Raw genomic sequence first — 21,844 nt, 5'->3', positions numbered from 1 at the left:
CAATCAGGAGGATTTTTTTAATGACACTGTAAACATACAGTAAAATTGATCAAATCTGGTAATTCGAGGGACCTTTACTTTGAAATGCCACATCAGATCTTCTTGATCTTTACTGAGTGACATCTGTAGGTGGTGTTCTACCATTCTGTAGTGAAATTATTGAGTGCAATCAGGAGGATTTTTTTAAATGACCCTGTAAACATAGAAAAAAAGATCAAATTTGGTAAATTGAGGGACCTTTACTTTGAAATTCCACATCAGATCTTCTTGATCTTACATGAGTGACATCTGTAGGTGGTGTTCTACCATTCTGTCGTGAAATTATTCAGTGCAATCAGGAGGATTTTTTTATGACACTGTAAACATACAGTAAAATTGATCAAATCTGGTAATTTGAGGGACCTTTACTTTGAAATGCCACATCAGATCTTCTTGATCTTTACTGAGTGACATCTGTAGGTGGTGTTCTACCATTCTGTAGTGAAATTATTCAGTGCAATCAGGAGGATTTTTATCAATGACACTGTAAACATACAGTAAAATTGATCAAATCTGGTAATTTGAGGGACCTTTACTTTGAAATGCCACATCAGATCTTCTTGATCTTGACTGAGTGACATCTGTAGGTGGTATTCTACCATTCTGTAGTGAAATTACTCTGTGCAATCAGAAGGATTTTTTTAAATGACACTGTAAACATAGAGTAAAATTTATCAAATCTGGTCAATTGAGGGATCTTTACTTTGAAATGCCACATCAGATCTTCTTGATCTTAGCTGAGTGACACCTTTAGGTGGTGTTCTACCATTCTGTAGTGAAATTATTCAGTGCAATCAGAAGGATTCCTTTTAATAACACTGTAAATATAAAACGGTGTAAGGTAACATAAATGTAATAATTTAAATTTACTTTCAAGGTTTTTATTTTCATACATTAAATACAGTTTTATTCATGATTTATTAGTTCTGAATTAAATGATTTACTTGTTTATTTATAGTTTTTTTTTTTATTCATTCTGTACACATTTAGATTTAAATGTGGAATCACAGGCAGCATCACCCATTACCGTAATCTATGAAATACGCGCAACTTCGCAATTTTTTCGGGGGCTGGCTTGACCAAGATTTTTTAAGTGAGGGCTGGCTTGAATCTGTTTGTATTGGTGTTGCCTGTTTTGTATTTTTTGTATTGTTTGTTAGTTTGCGTATTTTGGTTTTTGCATCTGGAAAGCGTCCTTGAGCATCTTGAAAGGCGCTCTACAAATGGAACTTATTATTATTATTATTATTATAGGAAATACAATCGTGTTGAATAACCTGTGAAGTTTATTTGTTCTTAATGTCTCCTCGCTGTGTGAAAACCAACGCCGCACACTGAAGCGTCGCTCGTACACAGGGACATGTGTAGGTTATAAATATAGAATACGTGGAGATTGACCAAATAAATGTATCTACAGTGAATCCCTCCATGTCTGTAGTTCCAGCAAAACATCCAGAAATGTGGATTCAAGCGTGCTCCGCCGTGGTCGCTAAGGGACCGTGAGTGTTGCCAAGGAACCTTTTCACAGACACTTCCGGGTCACTCTGCAGATGTAAGCTTTGTAACACGTGTAGCACTCAGTAAGTTCAATCTTTTTGTTTTACTATCGTCTAAATAAAGCAGCAAGGTGCCACGTATTTAGTATTTACATTGCTTTATATGGATTTAATTTGTATTCACCTTAGAAACGCTTGACATCAAGTAGTTTATGACCACAACACTTACTTTTAGTAAGGTCTGACATCTTATTTATTAGCTAGGTTAAGTACGTTCAGTTTTAATTTCTCTCTATTTAAACAGCAGCTATGTGTTTATATACAGTACTGTTCGACGTTTATTTATTTGGTGAATTATTAAACGGTGTATGTTCTTTAACAAGCAAAATATGCAAAATGTTGCTAGGTAGCCAAGATGAAGTATTTTAGCTAGCTAGGAATATAATAGGAAAATAACTAGCTAGCTTCCCAGCTAAACTTTCCTCAGTTTAACAGTTTAACAGATGCTTTTCTACCAAACCTCATGGCGCTTACCAACATGTGCCGTCGTTTAAAGCCCGCTGTTTAAAAGTATGGCTTCTCTCACTGTTTAATGTCCGTATACCCACGGATCTTAGCATCCAACGTCCTTGTGTGAAAATGAACTACGTTATACACTAGGGTATCGCTTCACGTTATATTCGAAAGCCAATGCGAGGAAAACAAAATGATCATTTGATCATCCCAGATCATTTGAACCAAAACTTGTCTTCCCCAGAATTGTGGTAGCACTAGAAACTCCTTAAGAAGAAATTCCCTTCGGAGAGTGTTGAAATTGCATTTGCATTTAACTTGTTATAATTTACATCATTTCAGATGGTGGCATAACAGGCCACCAGTGTGTGGTCTCGGAAGCAGAAGAGATGGACATGGCCAACAGCACCAGGACCCTCGAGACACAGCAAACAAATGACCAAACCAAAATCCAAAATAAATTAAAGAAATCAAATAAACGGAGAGAGCGGAAAAAGAAGATTCTCATCAAGTTGCTGCAGCGGTACCTGAGAAGAGCCAAGAAGCTCAATGAGATGCAGCGTGACACCAGTCAAGCCCAGGAGGACGTGGTACCTAAACCAGTCTGTTTTATTTCCACGCTCTCCTGGCATGAGGAGAAAACAGTGGACCAGAAATACAGCTTAAGTGATGCCAGAGGGAAGCAGGAACCTGCTAGAAAAGAGAAGGAAGAGCAGGGATTCTTGGGTAATGACTGCACCTTGCTGAGCAAGACTTGCACAGATGACACAGTGTCCGTAGGAAAGAGAAAGAAGAGCAAAAAGAAGCAGGTGAAATCATCGGGTTCTAAAAAAGAAATGAATGGCGCACAAGATGAAAATGGGTCCAGAAATGAAGGTGAGGTGGGACAGAACAGGCCTGAGAAGAAGAAGAAGAAGAAGAAGAGATGGTTAGAGTGCACTGAGTCAATAGAAGAGGGAGAGGATGCTGGGGGGAGACCATGGGTGGAGGAGAGCAGTGAAGATGTGATGATGGAGAAGAAGTGGGTGGAAGAGGAGGAGAAAGAGGCCACAGTTGAAGACAGTGGGATGATGGTCATTAGTGGTGGAGGTGTTCCTGAGAAGAAGGAGAAGAAAAAAAAGATTAAGAAAGTAAAAGGTGAAATAGTGGAGGGGGTGGTTAGTGAAGGAGGTGTGGACACAAGGGATGTAGGTGTCCCGGAAAATGAGGCAAAGAAAAAAAAGGTAAAAGAAGAAAAGGTGGAGTTGGTTGTTAGTGAGGGAGATGTGGAAACGAGGGATGTAGGTGTCCCAGAAAATGAGGGAAAGAAAAAAAAGGTAAAGACAAAGGTAAAAGAAGAAAAGGTGGAGGTTAGTGAGGGAGATGTGGAAACGAGGGATGTAGGTGTCCCAGAAAATGAGGGAAAGAAAAAAAAGAGAAAGTCACAGGTGAAAGAAGAAAAGGTGGAGGTGGTGGTTAGTGAGGGAGATGTGGAAACAAGGGATGTGGGTGTCCCGGAAAAAGAGGTTAAGAAGAAAAAGATAAAGACAAAAGCAAAAGAAAAGGTGATTGAGATGAAGAGCAGCAAGGAAGGTGTAGAAATGAGGGTCAGGAGTGACCATGAAAAGAAGGAAACGTCGAAGAAGGTAAGGGAGGAGGTGACTGAAGGAATGGTGAATAAAAGCAAAGGAGGTAAAAGGAAAAAGACAATGAATCAAGGAGCAGCAGAGGTGAAGGATCCCGCTGACACAGGTGTGGAGGTAGATGGAGAAACCCCACCAACGGAGGTGAAGAGGAAGAGGAGACAAAACGAATTGTCGGCCCAAGACTTGGAGGTCGAAAAGGGTGAAGTGCCTGGAGAAACGCGAGACGAACATGAGAAAGAGAAGAGCAAGGTGAGGAGAGATGAGACAAACGAGCGTGGCGGCAGTACTCTGAAAAAGAAAACAAAAGCAGCAGGAAAAATCAGGGAGGAGAAAAACGGTGTTGGGAAGGAGAAGAAGGAGAAGAAGAAAAGAGAATCCATGGAGGACAAAGGGGAGGGGGTGGAAGACCTGGAACTGAACACAGCGCTGCAGACCAAGAAGAAGAAAAAGAAGAGAAAGATCCTAGAAGCAGAAGGCGAGGGTTCACCAAGGGAGGTGGATGGAGAGCCAGAGGAAGGAGGCTTGAAGAAGAAGATGAAAAAGAAGAGAGATGCTCTAGAAGACAGTGCAGGACTAGGGGAGGCTGAGAATGAAGGAAATAAATGGAAAGTGAAAGAAAGGAAGAAGAATGTTGATGACATGCCAACAGTGAGGATGGTGAAGGTTAAACACGAGAAACAAACCGAAGAAGGCAACACAGTCAATAACGGAGTAAGTACACTGATACTTTTATAGATTACTACAAATGAGAAACTAAGCACCATGTTTATTAGATTTATTGCAATTTTAATGAAGCATTAAATAGCTAATATATGCTTGAATGTCAACACTACAGTACTGTTGAGTACTGAAAAAAGTCTAAACTGAACAATCAGAAGTTAATTAATTAATGACATAATTGTCCTCCACATTTTCATTGTATCTTTGTAAAGTTTAATTTAGTGTTTTTTATTAAGATATAGTATGTATAGTGTATACAGTATATTTGTATTGTGCATAACCAATTTAAGTATATTAGTTTGGTCCTCTAAAACCAGTCTAGTTTCTCATGTGGCCCCTTGGGCAAATTAATTGCACACCCCTGACAGAGTGTAGCACTGGGTTTAATATTGGTGCTGTCTACCCCTACAGCCCACTGATATCATATTCCTGTCTGCAAGGCCAGGGAATCGAGATGAGGTTTCCATCGACCAGGTAAAGCACCAGTATACACGACTGACAATGTGAATCACACACACACACACCTAAGTCTAATGTAGTATTGCATTATTTTCAGGCACGTAGATTAGCCTTGCAAAGAGAGATTGATGAGGAATCTCAACCCAAGTCAGTGAGTATCAGTCCATATTTCCTTATGTGCTGTATATCTGTGAACAGGATATTCAGCTGTACTTCATGAAGAAATAAAGGATTTCTCAAACAGCCTGAAAAACTTTACTTTAATAATATGTTCTAGGATAATATCTATGGATTATCTGATTTCCTTGCATCCAACCTACACAGATGTAGTTAGAAGGATGTTTGACCTTTTTTGTTTGTTTCCTTGCAGAACGTTGGGCAGTGGGAAACGGCCCATTTTGACAACTCTGAGAGACAGATGAAGTTCCTTCGCTTGATGGGCGGCCTTAAGAAGGGCAACCAGCCAACTGGGCAAAACAGTGGGCACGTCAACATGGCTCTCGGCAAGGAGAGCCAACAGAATTTACAGCAAGGCCTTCTGGGAGAGTTTGAGCGTGCTCATGGCCGTCACATGGACTTTCAGAACAAAGGGGCGGGACTAGGGTTTACGGCACCATCCAATAAGAAATTTGCTATTGATATTAATGCTCGGAACTCAGTACGATTTGATGACTGAAACAAAAAAGAACATGCCATAACTGGACATCTATAAAGGAATCTATTGCTACTTTCAGGGACGCGTGTCATTATTGCCTCTGGTGGAGGAGGAATGCCATGGCTTATTTGAATGATCATGTCTTCAATCAATGACAGAAACTGGGATGGTCATTTCATTACAGCCCTGCAGGATATGGATTTTAATTTTTTGCCTTGAACTTGCTGCTCGATACGGTCTTGGATGATTACTGTGTACAGAACTGAATCACCCTGTTTAGTAGGGTTGAGGACCTCCTGAGTTCCCCTTGAATCTCCTCTGGATTAACTGAGTTAATTTGAAGGTCTTCAGAATTTCTATCAGACACCATAAAATCCTGGACTGGAACGGGTCCTCTGGACTGGAGTCGCCGTCTCTTCACATGACAGTGTGGCACCAGACACAAGTTGGATTGCTCACATCAGTAACTCGTGTACCACTGCTTTAAATGCCCACTGTTGTAATATGCAGAACAGACATTGCACTTCATGTACAGGGTCATAAACATCATGGTTTCTGACTCTTCCTGTCAGGTTATTTTTAGGAAGTTTGTTTTTAGGGTTTATGTAACTTAACTTTTTAAACAAAGACCTATAATGTCAAACTAAAATATGAACAGATCCATTATTCAGGAGAAACATTTTATTTTGTGTCTTGTAAATACATTACCTCTGTACAGAACAGAAAGTATAAATGTATAAAAAGCAGAATTTCAGAATAAAACTCATGAAAGTAGTTTGTGTTTTACAGTCCTGAAAAGTAACTAATTTTCAGCTACATAGTTAAGTCCTGTGATGAAACTGACAGATGATGTCATCACAGTGATGTAACAAAGCCCACCCATTTTCCAGTTTGACTCCCTGGAGAGTGATTCTAGAATCCCTGGGATTCTGGAACTGTTGGCTCATATTGGCCACAGTTTAACTCTCAGAACACAAAAGGTCCAAACGACACCATGAGGGTCATCTGACGCTGGTGTAGGCCCAACATCAGTGGTCTAAAATGTTCGGTAAATCTAGACATGGAAATATCTGTTCAAGAACCCAGAAAGTTCAGCTCAGAGAGAAGTTTACATCATGCCTATTCTCATTTTGGGCCCCATGGCCTGTGTGTGTGTGTGTGTGTGTGTGAGAAGCTGTGTGTTCCGGGTAAGGTATCGAAGGATGTGGCACGTCCATCTCAGGCCTGCAGGTACTCCGGCTGTACCCTTGCCACCTTGCGGAACTCTTTGCTGTGAGTGCGGGGACACTGCATCTCACACCAGCTGATGGGCACCATCTGCACCCCTGGGTGAGAGAGGTTTGCAGGGAGAGGGAGAAGTCAGTCAATCAAGGCACGAACTCAAAACAAAGCAATTATGACCCAAGTGTGATTTTAAACAGAAAATTTGTGCTCACTTTCAAGTTTATACACGAGTATGTAGAAATTTTCTGCAAAATGACACCCATACAATATGAATAAGAATGAACAAAGACAAGACAAATGAAGCTAGTTTGGGCTGGTCTTGAATTTCACTACAGGCCCAAATATGTCTTTTATTACTGATGCTTCCTGATCCCAAATCGCTTGTTTTTTTGAGTGACCGTATGTAAACACTATGGTATTGTCAAAGCAAGAGTTCAACAGCCTTGATCTTCAGTGCAGTCTTAATCTCTACTGAAAACACCTCAATGAAGTGACATGTACAAGCTTTTTGATTGGCAGGTAGATGCATGAGGCATCCAAGTGGGCGTGTTCTCACCTGCTTCACTGTGGGCCACAACCACACCCAGCTCATTCTCTGCTGTGGTCAGTAGGTAGTTCGACTGCACGTCACCCAATGAGATCTAGACACTGAGGTCAAGGGTAAAGAGCAAGGCATTCTGGGGACAACTTGTGCCTCATAGCGATTCTGTGGGCATCATGCTACAGTGCACTACATTTTTCCAAAGGGAGAGAAGACTAATGCAAGTATTTTTAGAAGTATATTTTGACATTTTCCACCTTTGCACTTAAGTTTTATATTTTGAGATCTCCTGCTAGACACATTAGAGGATACAACCTTGGCAAGAACAATGTCACCAGGCCTGAAACTTTTATATGTTTCCACCTGCAGGAAAGGACATGCACACGCTTTATTAACTTTAAAAGGAACAAAAACGTCATTTTCCCAATGATTCTTCACTTTTTGAAAGCCATTATACCGACACCTAGTGTCCTGGATGTCAGAGTATTTTAAACATGGCCGTCTGAATGTGGAGGCCTGGCTCATTTGTAGAACACAAAGCAATCTGATTCATCTTGTGCATTTTATAGGAAAAAAACAACTTTCATATATTTCAATAACTTTCAATATTGTTTGCTACTTTGATGGTAAAAATGACATTGCTCCTATTGGTTACACACCATCTCAAACATCTAATCAGCACTTCTATGTGTAATTATTTATACATATGGTTAATACGGTGTGTAGCCATCAATACTGCTGTCATGATAATGGATGAAAAGAGCTACTCTTCGCATGGACGAATTTAACGAAGGGATCTACAGCGCGTTTCAGATGAAGAGCACTTCTCCTGGGAGTGCCTCTAGAAGACGAGCTCTGATCTACTCACCTTGTCTTTCTCCGTCGCCCTCACGTCTTCCTTCCTGTTTGTACCAAAGATAAGGGAGCACAATCACGGAGGTGAGGCGTGTGCCATAAACAGGCCCGAGCACCCTAGAGCAACAGCTGGCCTGGGTTTGTTCTTACATGCAATAGCATAAGCTAGATTCCATGCATAACATTCAAGCAGGTGTAGTGACGAGCGCAGGTGAAAAAAAACGCCTTCGGGTAAGTGAAAGTGTCTGTGCGCACCTGATAGTTCCCCTGAAACGGTCTTTGAGAGGTGTAGAGCCTACATAGAGGATATGCACCTTGGCATACCGGGGGTTAATGCTCGTCACCTGGAACCAATTAATCAGATTATCAGAACCATGATTCTGAAAAGGACACATGTTCCAGTCGCGTGACCTTCTCTAGTAGCCGATCAAACGCTCACCTTGCACGTGACAATAGCTCCAACATCAGGCAAAAGTTGCGCTTCTGTCTCCTTAACGACCGAAATTACTGGAAGCTGCAAAACCAGAGGGTTGAAAAGCAAATTCAGAGCAAGCTTTATTCTTCCTTCTGCGTGGCCATTGAACGTGACAACGAGAACGGTTGACTTGAGCCGAAACAAAAACGGATAACGGAAAGTTTGGTCACAATTGCGCACGGTCTTGACTATATATGCGCACTATTGGTGTGAAAGTCTCTTGGACACTCCCCCTCCTGTACTCGCCTCCTCTCCCTCGTTCCTCCTCAGCACGTAACCCGCCAGCGAGGCGAAAACGTATCCGTGCCGCAGATAGGTGCCCGCCCCGGGTATGCAGTCCTCCGTACTGCAAAGCCTTTCACCTGCAAATACCCAAATTAACAGAAAAATAACCAAATGAGACAATAATTATAAATCACATCATAATCATTTCGGGCTGCACCGTCAAATCTGCTATGAATACTGCCGATATTACACGGCCCAGTGAATTGGTGATCAGTAGCGGTTTACCATCGCGAACAGGTGTCGGATGAGTCTGGATCGTGTTAAGACACATCTAGATGTAACTACACCCAGCGGCCACACTCGTAACGTTTCGCCTGAAAGCGAATCGGAACATTTAATGCGGAATGTTCTGCAGTAACGCTCTCACGCCGCGGGCGGTGGGCACGGCTCACCAAACTAGTCGACTGGCCCGTAAAAGTCAGGCAACAACACTTTATCGAGATGTCACCTAAATAAAAAATACATTTATGGTTCGCTACATTGTTATTAAAATCGAATAACTATGTATTTTAAGGGAATAAAAACGCAATAGCGATTTAGCTTGCTAGCAGGCTAATGCGTGCTGATGATTCAGCCCAGAGCAATGCACGCGCTGCTGCTATAACGCGCGAGGGGGTTTTCACTCGTTTTAGAAATTAACATCCACATCCACACAGAGATAAATTAACAAGCATGCAAATGAAAACATACACCAACGATTGTGGTCAGTATAATCATAACATGCCGTAGGAAAACACGTTTACAATATTCACATACCTGGAACACACAGCTTCATAGGCGACATCTTTTCAAGGAGAAACGCAGAAGCCCTGATTGGTTAGTGGTAATACTGCTAGGTTACGGTGATTGGTCAAGCAGATTGAAGCAATATGGTACGGCTGAGACACCATCTTTGTTGTTGCTAAACAAACGTCAACAAGTGTTTCATTTTAAACTGTTAAAACATGCCACAACAAAATAATCTTTCTGCTTAGCCAACATTTATTGATGATTGCACACAAACACCAGTGTAGGTTCAAGTATGACAGTGCTATTTCATTCAGCTGAGCAAAACTATAATATGAAGTGCATCAACTAATATGCTTAGGAATATCACACTTCAAATATATATATGTATGTACTTTATATATATATATATATATTATATATATATATATATATATCTCATATAATCATACAACATTTAAATACAATGGCTTCCACTCATTTTGAGAAAGACAGCATCAGTATAACTACTATTTTTCAACATACAATCAGTTCAGTAGCAGACTGGGAAGAAAACTTTAACAATGCCTCTAAAATTTGAACTCTCTCAGTAAATTAGGAATATTCCAAGTTACATTCCTTCACACCAACTCAAATGGAAAACCTTTAAAAGTGCTCCTCTGAAGAATGGCACTTCTGTTGGCTGTGGCTTTTAGGTGGTGTTTTATGTGGTGGGCAGAGACCACCCAGGTGCGTAGGCCGTCTCCGAATCACGCTGCAGCGGTGAAATTATCTGCATTTGGATTCTCTGATAGAAAGGCCCACAGCATTCATCTGCTGCCCTGTCGTCAATGAATGCTGTTGCCTGGATACTGTTGCCTGGATACTGTTGCCGTAGATTTGCCACCACAGAGCAAAGCCAAGTACTTTCTTTTGAGACATGCAGTTTATAACTGACAGTGCCTATACTTCTTGAGGTTGCAATAATTGAGATTACAGTAATTTGAAGATCTCAAATAGGTTGGTAATTTCCTGTACATGTATGTAAAGAACACAAACAATGTGGAATATGTTTACAGATTGAGTCCCAGATTTGTTTATATGGTCCCTTCTGAGTGTTCCACTGAATTATAATAATAATAATAAAGCTAAATTATTATTAATTTAGTTATTAACAGGCCTATTGCAAATGGTCAAATTGTGTTCACTGAACCACTCAATGATTTCCATACTTCTCCATCTCCCTTGTGCCCGCCCCCTGCCCCACCTCCTGTCCCGCCCCTTCTCTCTACTTCTTGGCTTTGCCCTGGGCGGCCACTGCCTCCATGGCCTTGCGGACAGTCTCTTCATCTCCCAGGAACTGCATGGGCTTCACAGGCTTCAGGTTCTTGTCCAGCTCATACAGGATGGGGATACCTGTGGGCAGGTTCAGCTCCATGATGGCCTCTTCAGTCATACCTGAATACATGTGCACACAAAACACACGTGTCAGGTTCTACATACAATCATTAAAATCAGGTGATGATTGAGGCATTACATTTGTGGCAATGTTTCTTAGTAACTGCTTGTCATGTGAGAATTTCAGGGCAAACTAAGGTTGCACAATATGTTGTTTGGTAACCACAGCAACAATACTGGCCTGTCCAATACTGAAATGACAAAGTTTCAATATACAAATTAACAAAAAATCTCTTTTTTTGGATCGCATGCTGAGAACAGCCAGACCAATGGCAATCTTTCCAAATGGGTGTTCAGTGGCCATTTTGATGACTCAAAGCTTTGACACAATCCAACAAACGGAAATCACCTTTTACAAAACCCATCTAGGGGTAACTGATGTGTTTCAACATATTGGACATTTTTTCACACTTGAGATATATATTAATATAGTTGCAATATGTCCTTTTATTAAATATTAATGTTGTATTTCATCATAATCATGCAACCCTAAAATAAACTACTTCAGGATAGATTATTTTTTAATTTACTTTTTATTTGTTTAATAGATGCTTGTGCTGCCAACTCATTTGCTGCTCAATTTCTTTTCCCCAACTGTTATGTTTCTTTACTTTTATCCCAGTGAGGACCTCTTAGTTTTTTTTGTACCTCAACCTTGGGTGTTGCATGTTTTCTCAAATTGTGGATAAATTGTGGATAAATAGTTTCATTTTGGAGGTCCAGTTTCCACCTACAGAACGGCGCTCCATCCTCACCACTGACTTCTCTGAGGAATCGGTACATGCCCCACAAGTGATACGAAACAAGGCGCTCACCCTCCAGGTGCTTGACGATACCACGGAGACTGTTGCCGTGAGCAGCGATGAGCACCCTCTTGCCCTCTTTGATCTGTGGAACAATCTCCTCGTTCCAGAAGGGCAGAGCACGGGCGATTGTGTCCTTCAGGCTCTCACATGATGGCAGCTGGTCCTCTGTCAGGTCGGCATAACGACGGTCCTGCAGGAAACCAAGGGATTAGTGTTGCAGTGGCAGGACACAGGGAGGACCTTCAGTGGAGAGTTCACCTTAAACTACATCGGAAATCAATACAGCCACAGGACATGTTCGGTCATGCACATGAACACATCGTAATGCAATCCTAACCCACTGCAATGCATCCGAATTTCAGGAAGCTAAAAGGTTGATTTTACACCATTAGGCAGCTTCTTTCAGCTAATGCAGGCCTTCAAGATCTGAATATTAGAGGCACGTGTTCACTGGTGATGGAATTGAACTCTACAGCACAGCAGCTGGGAGAGCAAGAAGGGCGGGGCAGGGGCATGAAGGGGCGGGGCAGGGGCATGAAGGGGCGGGGCAGGGGCATGAAGGGGCGGGATAGAGAGAAGAAAAACAGAAAAAGAATTCCCAGACCTCGGTTTCTGCATGGTGTGCCAGACTGAATTTACATTAAACCTCTACATCAACGCTGCCCAGAAAAGCAGCATTACAATATATGTATGCAGATTATACAGATTTACAACCTAGATCAAGACTGAAGGACCCCTCACCACACCGCCATACGCATCACTTATCCAGACTCTGAAGGCTGAACCCACACGCAGCCCTGCTAAAAGTAACCTCAGAGCTGAATCAATTACATGGATCTGGAACCCCCTGGGTATAAACGACAGTTGGCACCCCCACCTGGCTGATGGTGGCGTAGTAGTTGTGGTCCGGTTCCATGGGTGGAGGTGGGATGTCATAGGAACGCCTCCAGATCTTCACCTGCTCCTCACCGTGCTTGGCGGCCGTCTCGGCCTTGTTGAGGCCCGTCAGGCCGCCGTAGTGCCGCTCGTTCAGGCGCCAGGTGCGGTGTACAGGCAGCCACATCTGGTCCACGCTGTCCAGAACCAGCCACAGGGTCCGAATGGCCCGCTTCAGCACTGACGTGTAGCACACGTCGAACTCATAACCCTCGTCTGGCGAACAATAGGGAGGAAAGAAACCAGCAACACAGACGTGAAAACATGCAGGACCTCAATATTTCAACTAAAATATTTGAGTACTGTGTAACGCTTTTAGACAATGTGGCTGGTGTCTCAGGAGCACCTTGGGGAATTACTCATGAATAAACTTGTACAATGAACTCATACAACGTGAGTGGCACGTGAGTGTATCACCTCAGCACTCTGCCACTGAGGTACATTACAGAGATGAACACTGAATGGTGGGTAGCAACGCAGTAAATAGTGAGGGACAATGCAGTGAAAGTCTACCCATGATCAACTAGGCTACAGGCATGCAAAATTCAGAACAGTGCAGGTAAGCGGTCCAATTACTGTACCACAAACACAAGGCAGGGAGTCGATTAATCCTTTTAAACTAAAGAAAAAAAACTACTTATATCCGGAGTTTTTGTTTCGCCCCATGTTTTGTATTGTAATCAGAAACAAAACAGACTTGTTACTTGCTCTTTTAATAAAATAGTAAACGGAAGACTTGACTCGTTTGTCTCCTTCGGCTTCATCGACGAGGTTTTTTCTGCTGCCATTGTGAAAAATGTCACGAACAGCCACTTTCTGCTCATAATGATCAATGTTGCGATATCGGTTCATCCCGCAGCATTTGGATCAGACTAACGTCCTGCAGACCTTCGCCCAGTGCCGCAGTGGCCCAGCTGGCCGTTTCATCACCGACACATCTCTTACTAATGGGCCACCGGCCCACACTATTATATCCCAGGGACGAGGAGCGACGGACAACCTAGCAAAGCCAATTGCGCTCGAAGATGTAACGGGTCGTCACCTTTAAGTGCCTGTCCACCTCTTCTTGCCTCCTGCATTCCGGTTTCGCTCAGATCCGCGTCGAACCAGCCGCAGAAGCGATTCTCCTGGTTCCAGCAGCTCTCTCCGTGGCGGATCAACACCAGCTTGTACGCGGCCATCTCCTCAAATGTGCTGGTTTACTGGACCGATATTTACGACGACTGTAGAGATCCGACGCAAAACTCCACTGAAATGACGGCACGGAACGACGGGGAACGCAACCTTGAGGGCCTCCGGAACACGAGGACGGGATGCTCGACGAGGTATCAGAGGTCGACGGTGCGGAATTAAAGCGAGTGAAGAGAGGGAAGTGAGGAGCGCTTCCTGCCTCTCTCGACCAATCAGAACGGCCCTAGCGAGTGGCGGAGGAAGACAACGCGCGCGTCAGCACGTCCGAAGCGCAGCCTCGCGCCTTAATGTGACCTTGAGCGTTATTAAAACCCGAGGCTTACTCATTCAGCACGAGATTTTTTTTTATTTTCACAATGCAGCTCTACAAAAAGACACGCAGGCCACTGCTTCTGGACAAATCAGGACAAATCTGGGAAATATATAGGCTTATTTATATATTTGTCAGATGTTTCGAGGCAACTCAGAGAGCAGTAGATTACAAAATGTAACATTTACATAAACAACTAAACACAAGAGCCACTTTTAACCGAATTACACACGAGACAATGAACATTCACGTCTGATTTTATTACAGGTCAACAGTGATGGAGATTTTATCTTTATCCGTGTTAAAAGCATGCTGTCTTCTGGTGCGACCTGATTGGCCGTCTGCGGTGGTGAGGATGCCTCTTCCTGCTGAATCGACGAAGCTGCTCTCTGAAGTCCCTGTGACGCATGCGGACGTAGCCACACGGCTCACACAGCTCCTGATGGAGAGGAAGAGACAGGCGGAGACATAGTGGAACAACAGAGTGTGAGAGGGACACAATAATGAGCCAGAGAGAGAGAGAGAGAGAGAGAGAGAGAGAGAGAGAGAGTGTGTGTGTGTGTGTGTGATACTGATGAGCAACAGTGGGAGAGATAAATCACAATGTGTGATACAGAAGAGAGAAGGGAGTAGTGTGGGTGGTGTTGGTAATAGATAGATAGATGTGTGTGTGTGTGTGTGTATGTGTGTGTGTGTGTGTGTGTGTGTGTGTGTGTGCAATACCGGGTACTGAGTATAGAAGCTATTATATCCTCCTTGTAGCAGGTAGACCTCAGGGTAGAGTAGGAAAGGGTAGGTCAAAACATTCAGTGCACGGTCCACCCCACGCAAATAATGACAACTATAGAACCACACACACACACACACACACACACACACACACAGCAACAGTAAGACACTGCACCCTCCACTAAATGCACATATATTCCATAAGACAGTAAAAGTCAAAACCATCAGAACTGCTTTGTGTGTGTATCTGAGAGAGGGAGACCGAGACAGACAGACATGTTCGTATTGTGTACACTATGTGTGTTTGCGGAGGTTTTTAGTCTCACAGTCGTGGTCCTCTCTCTGATGAAAACTCGCAGTGAAACACAATCAGTTTCCTCAGTGCTGGTGGTGATGATGATGACGATGATGATGATGATGATGATGATGATGATGATGACGCCTCCTCCTCATTCCTCCCTGCAGCTATGGACCCTCCAGCTCCCCCCAACCTCTCCCCACTGCCTGGGCTCGCCATGCACGGCATGGAGGCCCCTTCTGGTGCACGAGGAGCCCCTGGGGGAGCCTGTAAAGGGCTGGAGCCCTGGAGAACGGCCTGGTGGATCTGAGACTCTGTGTGAAGATTCACTGCCCCCTGTGTAAAAGACAATGAGCATCGTCTCAGCACACAACACCCATGTTATGTAATCATGGCTTCTGTTTAAATCATCTCAAAATTCTTCTCTTCACATTCAAGGCTGTTAAGAGTCCCGTTCCCTCATCTCTCTGCTCTCCACCACCCTACACACAGCTGTGCAGTCAGGTCCACCACCCATTTACACCTTTGCATGTTCTCACGTCTGTTAGCTTGCAAATCCTTTAACCTCCACTCTCTTATTGATTAAGAGAGTGATCCCCCCCATGTTTGGGTTATAAAGGTCACATTATTATTATTATTATTATTATTATTATTATTATTATTATTCCATTGACAAGTGAAATTCTTCATGCTTAAATCTACAACAGTGATGTCCCAGAAACCATGTTGTGTCCCAGAAACCATGTTGTGACTCATTATCATTATCCATGCATGCTGAGTTTAGGAATAATCATTTATTCACATGTCTTAACATAAACAGAGGGACATCTCACCATAATTTAATATTTCTACCCTCATCAGTTATTAATTTATTTAGAATTTTTTATTGTATAATCTGTTTTCAGAACAGTTTTTTTTGGGTTAGTGTTTTAACACAACAGATTAAATATGGAAAAGAAACAGTTCAGGTGTATATCTCCTGTACATCAGAGAAACTAAAGCTGCTTATTTTCATTACCCTGATGTGGCCTCCGTTGTATTCGTACGGATAACGGCAGTCTACGATCAGGAAGTCTTCCACCTCGGCGCTGAACTGACCCCTGATCAGCGCTGCCACCTACAGGCCAGCAGAGAAAACGCACCATTCATTTCCCATCAGAGATGCAGTGCGAAACAGCTGAGTATTTAATGATCATGCAAGTTACATCACCAAACATCTGACTCCAAGATTCAAACGCTACTAAGTGCCTGGTTTACAACATGAGGCTATTTTGGCAATATGTGGTTTTCTATTTTATTAACATTATTCAGAATCAAAATTGATGTACATGGAATTTGTATTTGATAGGTTTTTGTGTATGTGTGTGTACAAAAGACAATAGAAGAATAGATGACAAAAAAACCCAAAAATGTGTTAAACAAAAGGAAGATGAATGGTATATTATGTAGAAATATTCATTATATACAATTTAAGTAACAAAATAAGATTCATTATTTGTTCATTTATTATTGTGTTGTTCACAAGGTGTGCATTTTGCAAAAGTGCAATACACAGTGTAAACACACAGTACAATTTGCTGTAGAGAGTGTAGTCATGAATCAATGCAGCAGTGAACTCACAGTCTCAGCTGAAACACAGTGAAGATCCTGGTGGTCCACTCTCTCAACAGGAAGCACATGTTGCTATAGAGACACAACAGATCATCTGTTGAGCATTACATCCTGTTCACTGATACCCAACTCAAAGAGCACTGCTATAATACAGAGATTACTTATTACCCTTTCATTAAAATGCACATCAACACATCAGTGTACATCATCTATCTCAATCACAACATCGGTTAAGGTTGTTGGCACAGCGCGCATGACTGCTGCTGTGCATCATGGGTAATGCGTCCTACTTTAGTGAAGTCTCCAATGAGGTAGTGGTCCGTGATGGCAGCATCGGGGATGGACATGTGAGCAGACCGTCGTCTAGACCTCAGACTCTGGAACAGTATCGCTGTCTGGAAAGGGACAGACCTACTTCATATCGGTCTCTGTTGGTTTTGTTCATATTAAACACAAATTTTCTCACTGTTTTGTTGTGTTGTGGAAGTTTGGCTAGATGCAATTAAAGAAAGTGAAGAAAATCTTATTTGCAAAAGTTTCAAGGTTTTTTTTTTTTAACAATGTCTCATTATTGTACCATTGGATCAGGTGTCTCCAGATTGCCGTGGTAACTGGCACCCTCTTCTGGCGAACCATGATGTCTCTTACTGCTACTGCCAGCCTCATGCTCATCATCAGGACCAGCTTTGCTGAACAGCCTCACCCGCACACGTTTCTGTAATACAAAAAAACTACATTACCCAGGTTTCCAGATGACACCCACGTCCCCTATGAATAACCCTCCAGATTTACATCAAATGTTACAATGTTAAACATTAGCACAAATAAATACTCTTATGTGTCAATTGTGATAAAAATGATCACCAATAACGGCTGTTACATCCTAAGAACACATTTCAGGGCTGGGGGTGTGAACAGTGGCTTCGTGGAATGCCTCTCTACCCAGAAAGGCTACTCCATCTTCTGGTTTCTCCATTGTAAGGAACTGTTTCCTTTCAACATCACCAGACACATCATGGCTTAACTTCCATCATAAGATGTTTGCTACCCAAAAATCTATAGCAGGGCAAACCTTGTGGTTACTGAGTTAATCTAATCGATGACTCTGCAAAGCCAGATTAGACCCATGCTATCCAGATTAGACACTGGTACTGACCCGTGTGATTGTGTTTTCTTTGTCATCCACAAATTCTTCTGCGTCTCCTCGCCTGTACCACTGTAGACCCAAAGCCATGGAAAAGAACCATACTGTGAATACCATCATCAAAAACATAAAACAACAACGCTGTTCTGTTATTTTTGAGAATAGGACGTTATAAAACCTGTTAAATGTCCTACCATATTTGGGGATGACGATGCAGGTGATGACATTTTGCTGAGAGTGAAATATAAATCATACACTCTGTCAGGGCTGTTAGACATGAATCATACAGTCTGTCAGTGTTGTTACAGGTGAAGTGTCCAAGCACCTACCTTTGATTCCTCGTGTCTTCTGTAAATACAAGAGAATACAGCACATCAGAAAACAAGACTTTTTCAATGTTTTTTTTATTTTTACAGATTATATGTATTATATGCTACTACTATTATGTAGGATTGTTAGGTCAAGAAAAATATACATAAATACAAGGTAGTTTGCACATCGGGGTGTGTGTGCGTGTGTGTGTGTGTGTGTGTGTGTGTGTGCGTGTGTGTGTTTGTGCATGTGTGTGTGCGTGTGTGTGTGTGTGTGTGTGTGTGTGTGTGTGTGTGTGTGTGTGTGTGTGTGTGTGTGTGTGTGTAGGGGGGGGGGCTAATAATCTCTAGGAGGTCTTGTCCGGACCTGTTGGCGTCTTGTGCATTGGGGGTTGCCCTCTCTCCGGAGTCAGCGCAAGACGCCTCCTGGGGGTCGAACTATTATCAGGATAAAAAGTCCAGTTATCCGTATTCAAAATTCACTAACATTCATTAATAAAGGCTAATATATGATGCACAGTTTTGCCATGTAGCTTCTATCACGAGCGAGGAGTTATCTCCAGTACATATTCTGACTAGAATTCAAACGTGACATGCCCGTCCCGGCGCAGAAGGCTTCGCATACAGCTAGAAAGCTCGGAGACGGGCGAGCATTCGGCACGTGGCGATAAACTCCAGGTAGAATCGTTCAGATAGGACGAATCCATCCATGCAAATTCTATTTAAACGAAGGGCACAAAACCAATAAACACGATGTACGATATATCTCAACTGGCAGACTACAAAATTAAGCATTCATTCATATGTTGAGAAAGGTAAATATGCATGCACTAATTTTGAAATGAAAAACAACTCACTCGAATAACAACAAAATAAACAGGTAATCGATTAGGGCTGAAGTACTCCTTCCTGAGAACAGCTGATGAATGTTGTCAAAGTGAAGTCCGCGTCCTCCCCTGTCCATATGGGCATTTAAACTCCCTCCCCTTAACAACTGTTGCTGCAACAAGCGAACTTCTGATCCTTTTGCGCGTCTCTGCTCCCCGGAGCTGTTATCCGCCCTGTCAACTAAACCACCGCGTCCTTGTCAACCAAACTATATATTAGTTTAGATATACACAATTTCTTCATATGTAATTTTTGTTAGATAAACAAAATCATTTCTAAATAATATATAAGATACATGTCATTTATTTATGGAAGCCCATTCCATACTGAAAAAAAGTCCATATAGTATCTCATAATTATGACTTAATACTTCGTATCTCATAATTATGACTTACAATCTTATAATTATGACTTAGTATCTCATAATAACGAGATGAGATGCTAACTTATAATTATGAGAAAGTAAGTCATAATTATGAGATACTAAGTCATAATTCTGAAATACTAAGTCATAATTACGAGATACCAAGTCATAATTATGAGATACTAAGTCATAATTATGAGATTGTAAGCCATTATTGCAAGATGCTAAGTCATACAGTTGTGATCAAATTTATTCAACCCCCACTGAAATAAAGTGTTTTGGCCAGTTTGACATTGATTTTGATCATTTCAGTCATCTTATTTACAATTATATCAAAGAGGCACTTATAAATTAGACAAACATAACATAATATTTATGATGGAATAACCACAAATGTCTTTACTGTGCTCACATCATTATCAGTTTTATTCAACCCCCTAGTGACATTATTTTTTAGTACTTAGTACAACATCCTTTTCCAGTTATGACAGCTTTCAAGCGTGAAGCATAGCTTGACACAAGTGTCTTGCAGCGACCTATGGGTATCTTAGCCCATTCTTCATGGGCAAAAGCCTCCAGTTCAGTCACATTCTTAGGCTTGCGCACTGCAACTGCCTTCTTTAGGTCCCACCAGAGGTTCTCAATTGGATTTAAGTCTGGTGATTGCGATGGCCACTCTAGAATGTTCCAGCCTTTCATGTTCAACCATGCTCTAGTGGACTTGGATGTGTGCTTCGGATCATTGTCCTGTTGGAAGGTCCAACGTCTCCCAAGCCGCAGGTTTGTGACTGACTCCATCACATTTTCCTCCAAGATCTCCTGGTACTGAAGGGAATTCATGGTACCCTGCACACGTTGAAGCTTTCCTGTACCATTAGAAGCAAAACAGCCCCAAAGCATAATTGACCCCCCGCCATGCTTCACAGTAGGCAAGGTGTTCTTTTGTTCATAAGCCTGGTTCTTCCTTCTCCAAACATAGCGCTGGTCCATTGTCCCAAACAGTTCTAATTTAGTTTCATCTGACCACAGTACACTGTTCCAAAACCTTTGTGGCTTATCCACATGACTTTTGGCATACTGCAGTCGACTTTTCTTGTTCTTTGGAGTCAGCAAGGGGGTGCGTCTGGGCGTTCTGGCATGGAGGTCTTCGTTATGCAGTGCGCGCCTTATTGTCTGAGCTGAAACTTCAGTGCCCACATCTGACAGGTCTTTTTTCAGATCCTTAGCAGTCACGCGGGGATTTTTCTCCACATTACGCTTCAGGTAGCGCACAGCAGTCGCGGTCAGGATCTTCTTTCTGCCACGACCAGGTAACGTTTCCACTGTGCCCTTTAACTTGAACTTGCGAATGATACTTCCGATAGTGTCTCTTGGAATATTTAACAACTTCGCAATCTTTTTATATCCATTGCCATTCTTGTGAAGAGCAATAACCTCTTCTCTTGTCTTCTGGGACCATTCTCTTGCCTTCACCATGCTTGGAAACACACCAGTAGATGTCTAGAAGGAGCTGAGTATCACAGTCCTTTTAAATCTGCCTAATTGGTGCTTATCATGCTTGATTGCTGCTCGTTGACATCCACAGATGTTTTCAATACCTGATGGAAAACACTGGAATGAACCTCTGTTCTTAGGAGTGGTAGTCGTAAAGGGGTTGAATAATTGTGTCAATGAAGAAATCACAAAAAGGCCATTTAATACTTTATGACAAAAAAAATTGATGCTATCTTAGTTGCATTTAGTTCTTTAACAAGTCCTTGTAAGATTTCATTATGAACACAATTACAAATGTGCACTGAATTCCATAAAACCCTTCGCAGCATTGGGGGTTGAATAAATTTGATCACAACTGTAATTGTAATGCTGGGTGTGGGCGGAAGGACGAGACACGGATCCTTTCTGCAGCAGCCAACGTAACTCGCTTTATTTGCACAATGAAAACACACACACACACACACACACACACACACACACACACACACACACACACACACACACACACGACGAGCAAACTAAGACAACGACAAGCACACGACACTGCGCGAACGCACATTAAATAGACAGACCACATGAGCCCCGAGTGATTACGAGACGGGCCACAGGTGGGACGAATGAACACACGCAGACACAACCACACCCACGAGGATCCATAGACGCAGACGGCTAGACGCAGACGACGTAGACACACGCCCACAGGGAGGGGTCC

The 21,844-nt window shown here is 42.4% G+C and overlaps 4 protein-coding genes across 6 annotated transcripts in view; 1 reads left to right on the top strand and 3 right to left on the bottom strand.

The window, feature by feature from the left end:
- Window positions 1-1,483: 1,483 nt before the first annotated feature.
- On the top strand, window positions 1,484-6,281 carry knop1 (lysine-rich nucleolar protein 1). Its single transcript, XM_076989378.1, has 5 exons — window positions 1,484-1,619; window positions 2,391-4,384; window positions 4,805-4,867; window positions 4,950-5,003; window positions 5,223-6,281. Exons 2-5 carry the CDS (start codon window positions 2,438-2,440, stop codon window positions 5,526-5,528), a joined length of 2,370 nt encoding a protein of 789 aa, XP_076845493.1. The 5' UTR covers window positions 1,484-1,619; window positions 2,391-2,437; the 3' UTR covers window positions 5,529-6,281.
- On the bottom strand, window positions 6,213-9,769 carry exosc1 (exosome component 1). Of its 2 annotated transcripts, none has more exons than XM_076989385.1 (8): window positions 9,113-9,215; window positions 8,849-8,964; window positions 8,567-8,641; window positions 8,383-8,471; window positions 8,141-8,174; window positions 7,585-7,635; window positions 7,288-7,372; window positions 6,213-6,832 (listed from the first exon to the last, which is right to left on the bottom strand). In XM_076989385.1, exons 1-8 carry the CDS (start codon window positions 9,156-9,158, stop codon window positions 6,726-6,728), a joined length of 603 nt encoding a protein of 200 aa, XP_076845500.1. In that variant the 5' UTR covers window positions 9,159-9,215; the 3' UTR covers window positions 6,213-6,725. The 2 variants fall into 2 exon arrangements, with proteins under 2 accessions (XP_076845500.1, XP_076845501.1); XM_076989386.1 differs by lacking the exon at window positions 9,113-9,215 and adding an exon at window positions 9,644-9,769 and having other exon boundaries at window positions 6,244-6,832.
- Window positions 9,770-9,850: 81 nt separating this feature from the next.
- pgam1b (phosphoglycerate mutase 1b) lies at window positions 9,851-13,973 on the bottom strand. Its single transcript, XM_076989384.1, has 4 exons — window positions 13,835-13,973; window positions 12,734-13,008; window positions 11,866-12,046; window positions 9,851-11,050 (listed from the first exon to the last, which is right to left on the bottom strand). The coding sequence occupies exons 1-4, from the start codon at window positions 13,971-13,973 to the stop codon at window positions 10,881-10,883; spliced, it is 765 nt and encodes a 254-aa protein (XP_076845499.1). The 3' UTR covers window positions 9,851-10,880.
- Window positions 13,892-21,844, bottom strand: part of cdc25d (cell division cycle 25 homolog d) — a 12,385-nt gene continuing 4,432 nt past the window's right edge. Inside the window, exons 1-12 of one of the 2 annotated variants that reach the window (XM_076989381.1) lie at window positions 19,244-19,345; window positions 18,754-19,104; window positions 18,405-18,423; window positions 18,270-18,306; window positions 18,088-18,147; window positions 17,509-17,646; window positions 17,222-17,326; window positions 16,941-17,003; window positions 16,339-16,437; window positions 15,349-15,656; window positions 15,017-15,134; window positions 13,892-14,732 (exon numbers count right to left, since the gene is read on the bottom strand). In XM_076989381.1, the coding sequence (XP_076845496.1) occupies window positions 14,595-14,732; window positions 15,017-15,134; window positions 15,349-15,656; window positions 16,339-16,437; window positions 16,941-17,003; window positions 17,222-17,326; window positions 17,509-17,646; window positions 18,088-18,147; window positions 18,270-18,306; window positions 18,405-18,423; window positions 18,754-18,772 (1,104 nt within the window). In that variant the 5' untranslated portion in view covers window positions 18,773-19,104; window positions 19,244-19,345 and the 3' untranslated portion in view covers window positions 13,892-14,594. Of the gene's footprint in view, window positions 15,135-15,348; window positions 15,657-16,338; window positions 16,438-16,940; window positions 17,004-17,221; window positions 17,327-17,508; window positions 17,647-18,087; window positions 18,148-18,269; window positions 18,307-18,404; window positions 18,424-18,753; window positions 19,105-19,243; window positions 19,346-21,844 lie in introns of those variants that run through there. The other variant, XM_076989380.1, reaches the window with a different exon arrangement.

Source organism: Brachyhypopomus gauderio, unplaced genomic scaffold (assembly GCF_052324685.1).
Source record: "Brachyhypopomus gauderio isolate BG-103 unplaced genomic scaffold, BGAUD_0.2 sc67, whole genome shotgun sequence".
NCBI classification, from domain to species: domain Eukaryota; kingdom Metazoa; phylum Chordata; class Actinopteri; order Gymnotiformes; family Hypopomidae; genus Brachyhypopomus; species Brachyhypopomus gauderio.
This window is presented reverse-complemented; position numbering and strand designations above follow the sequence as displayed.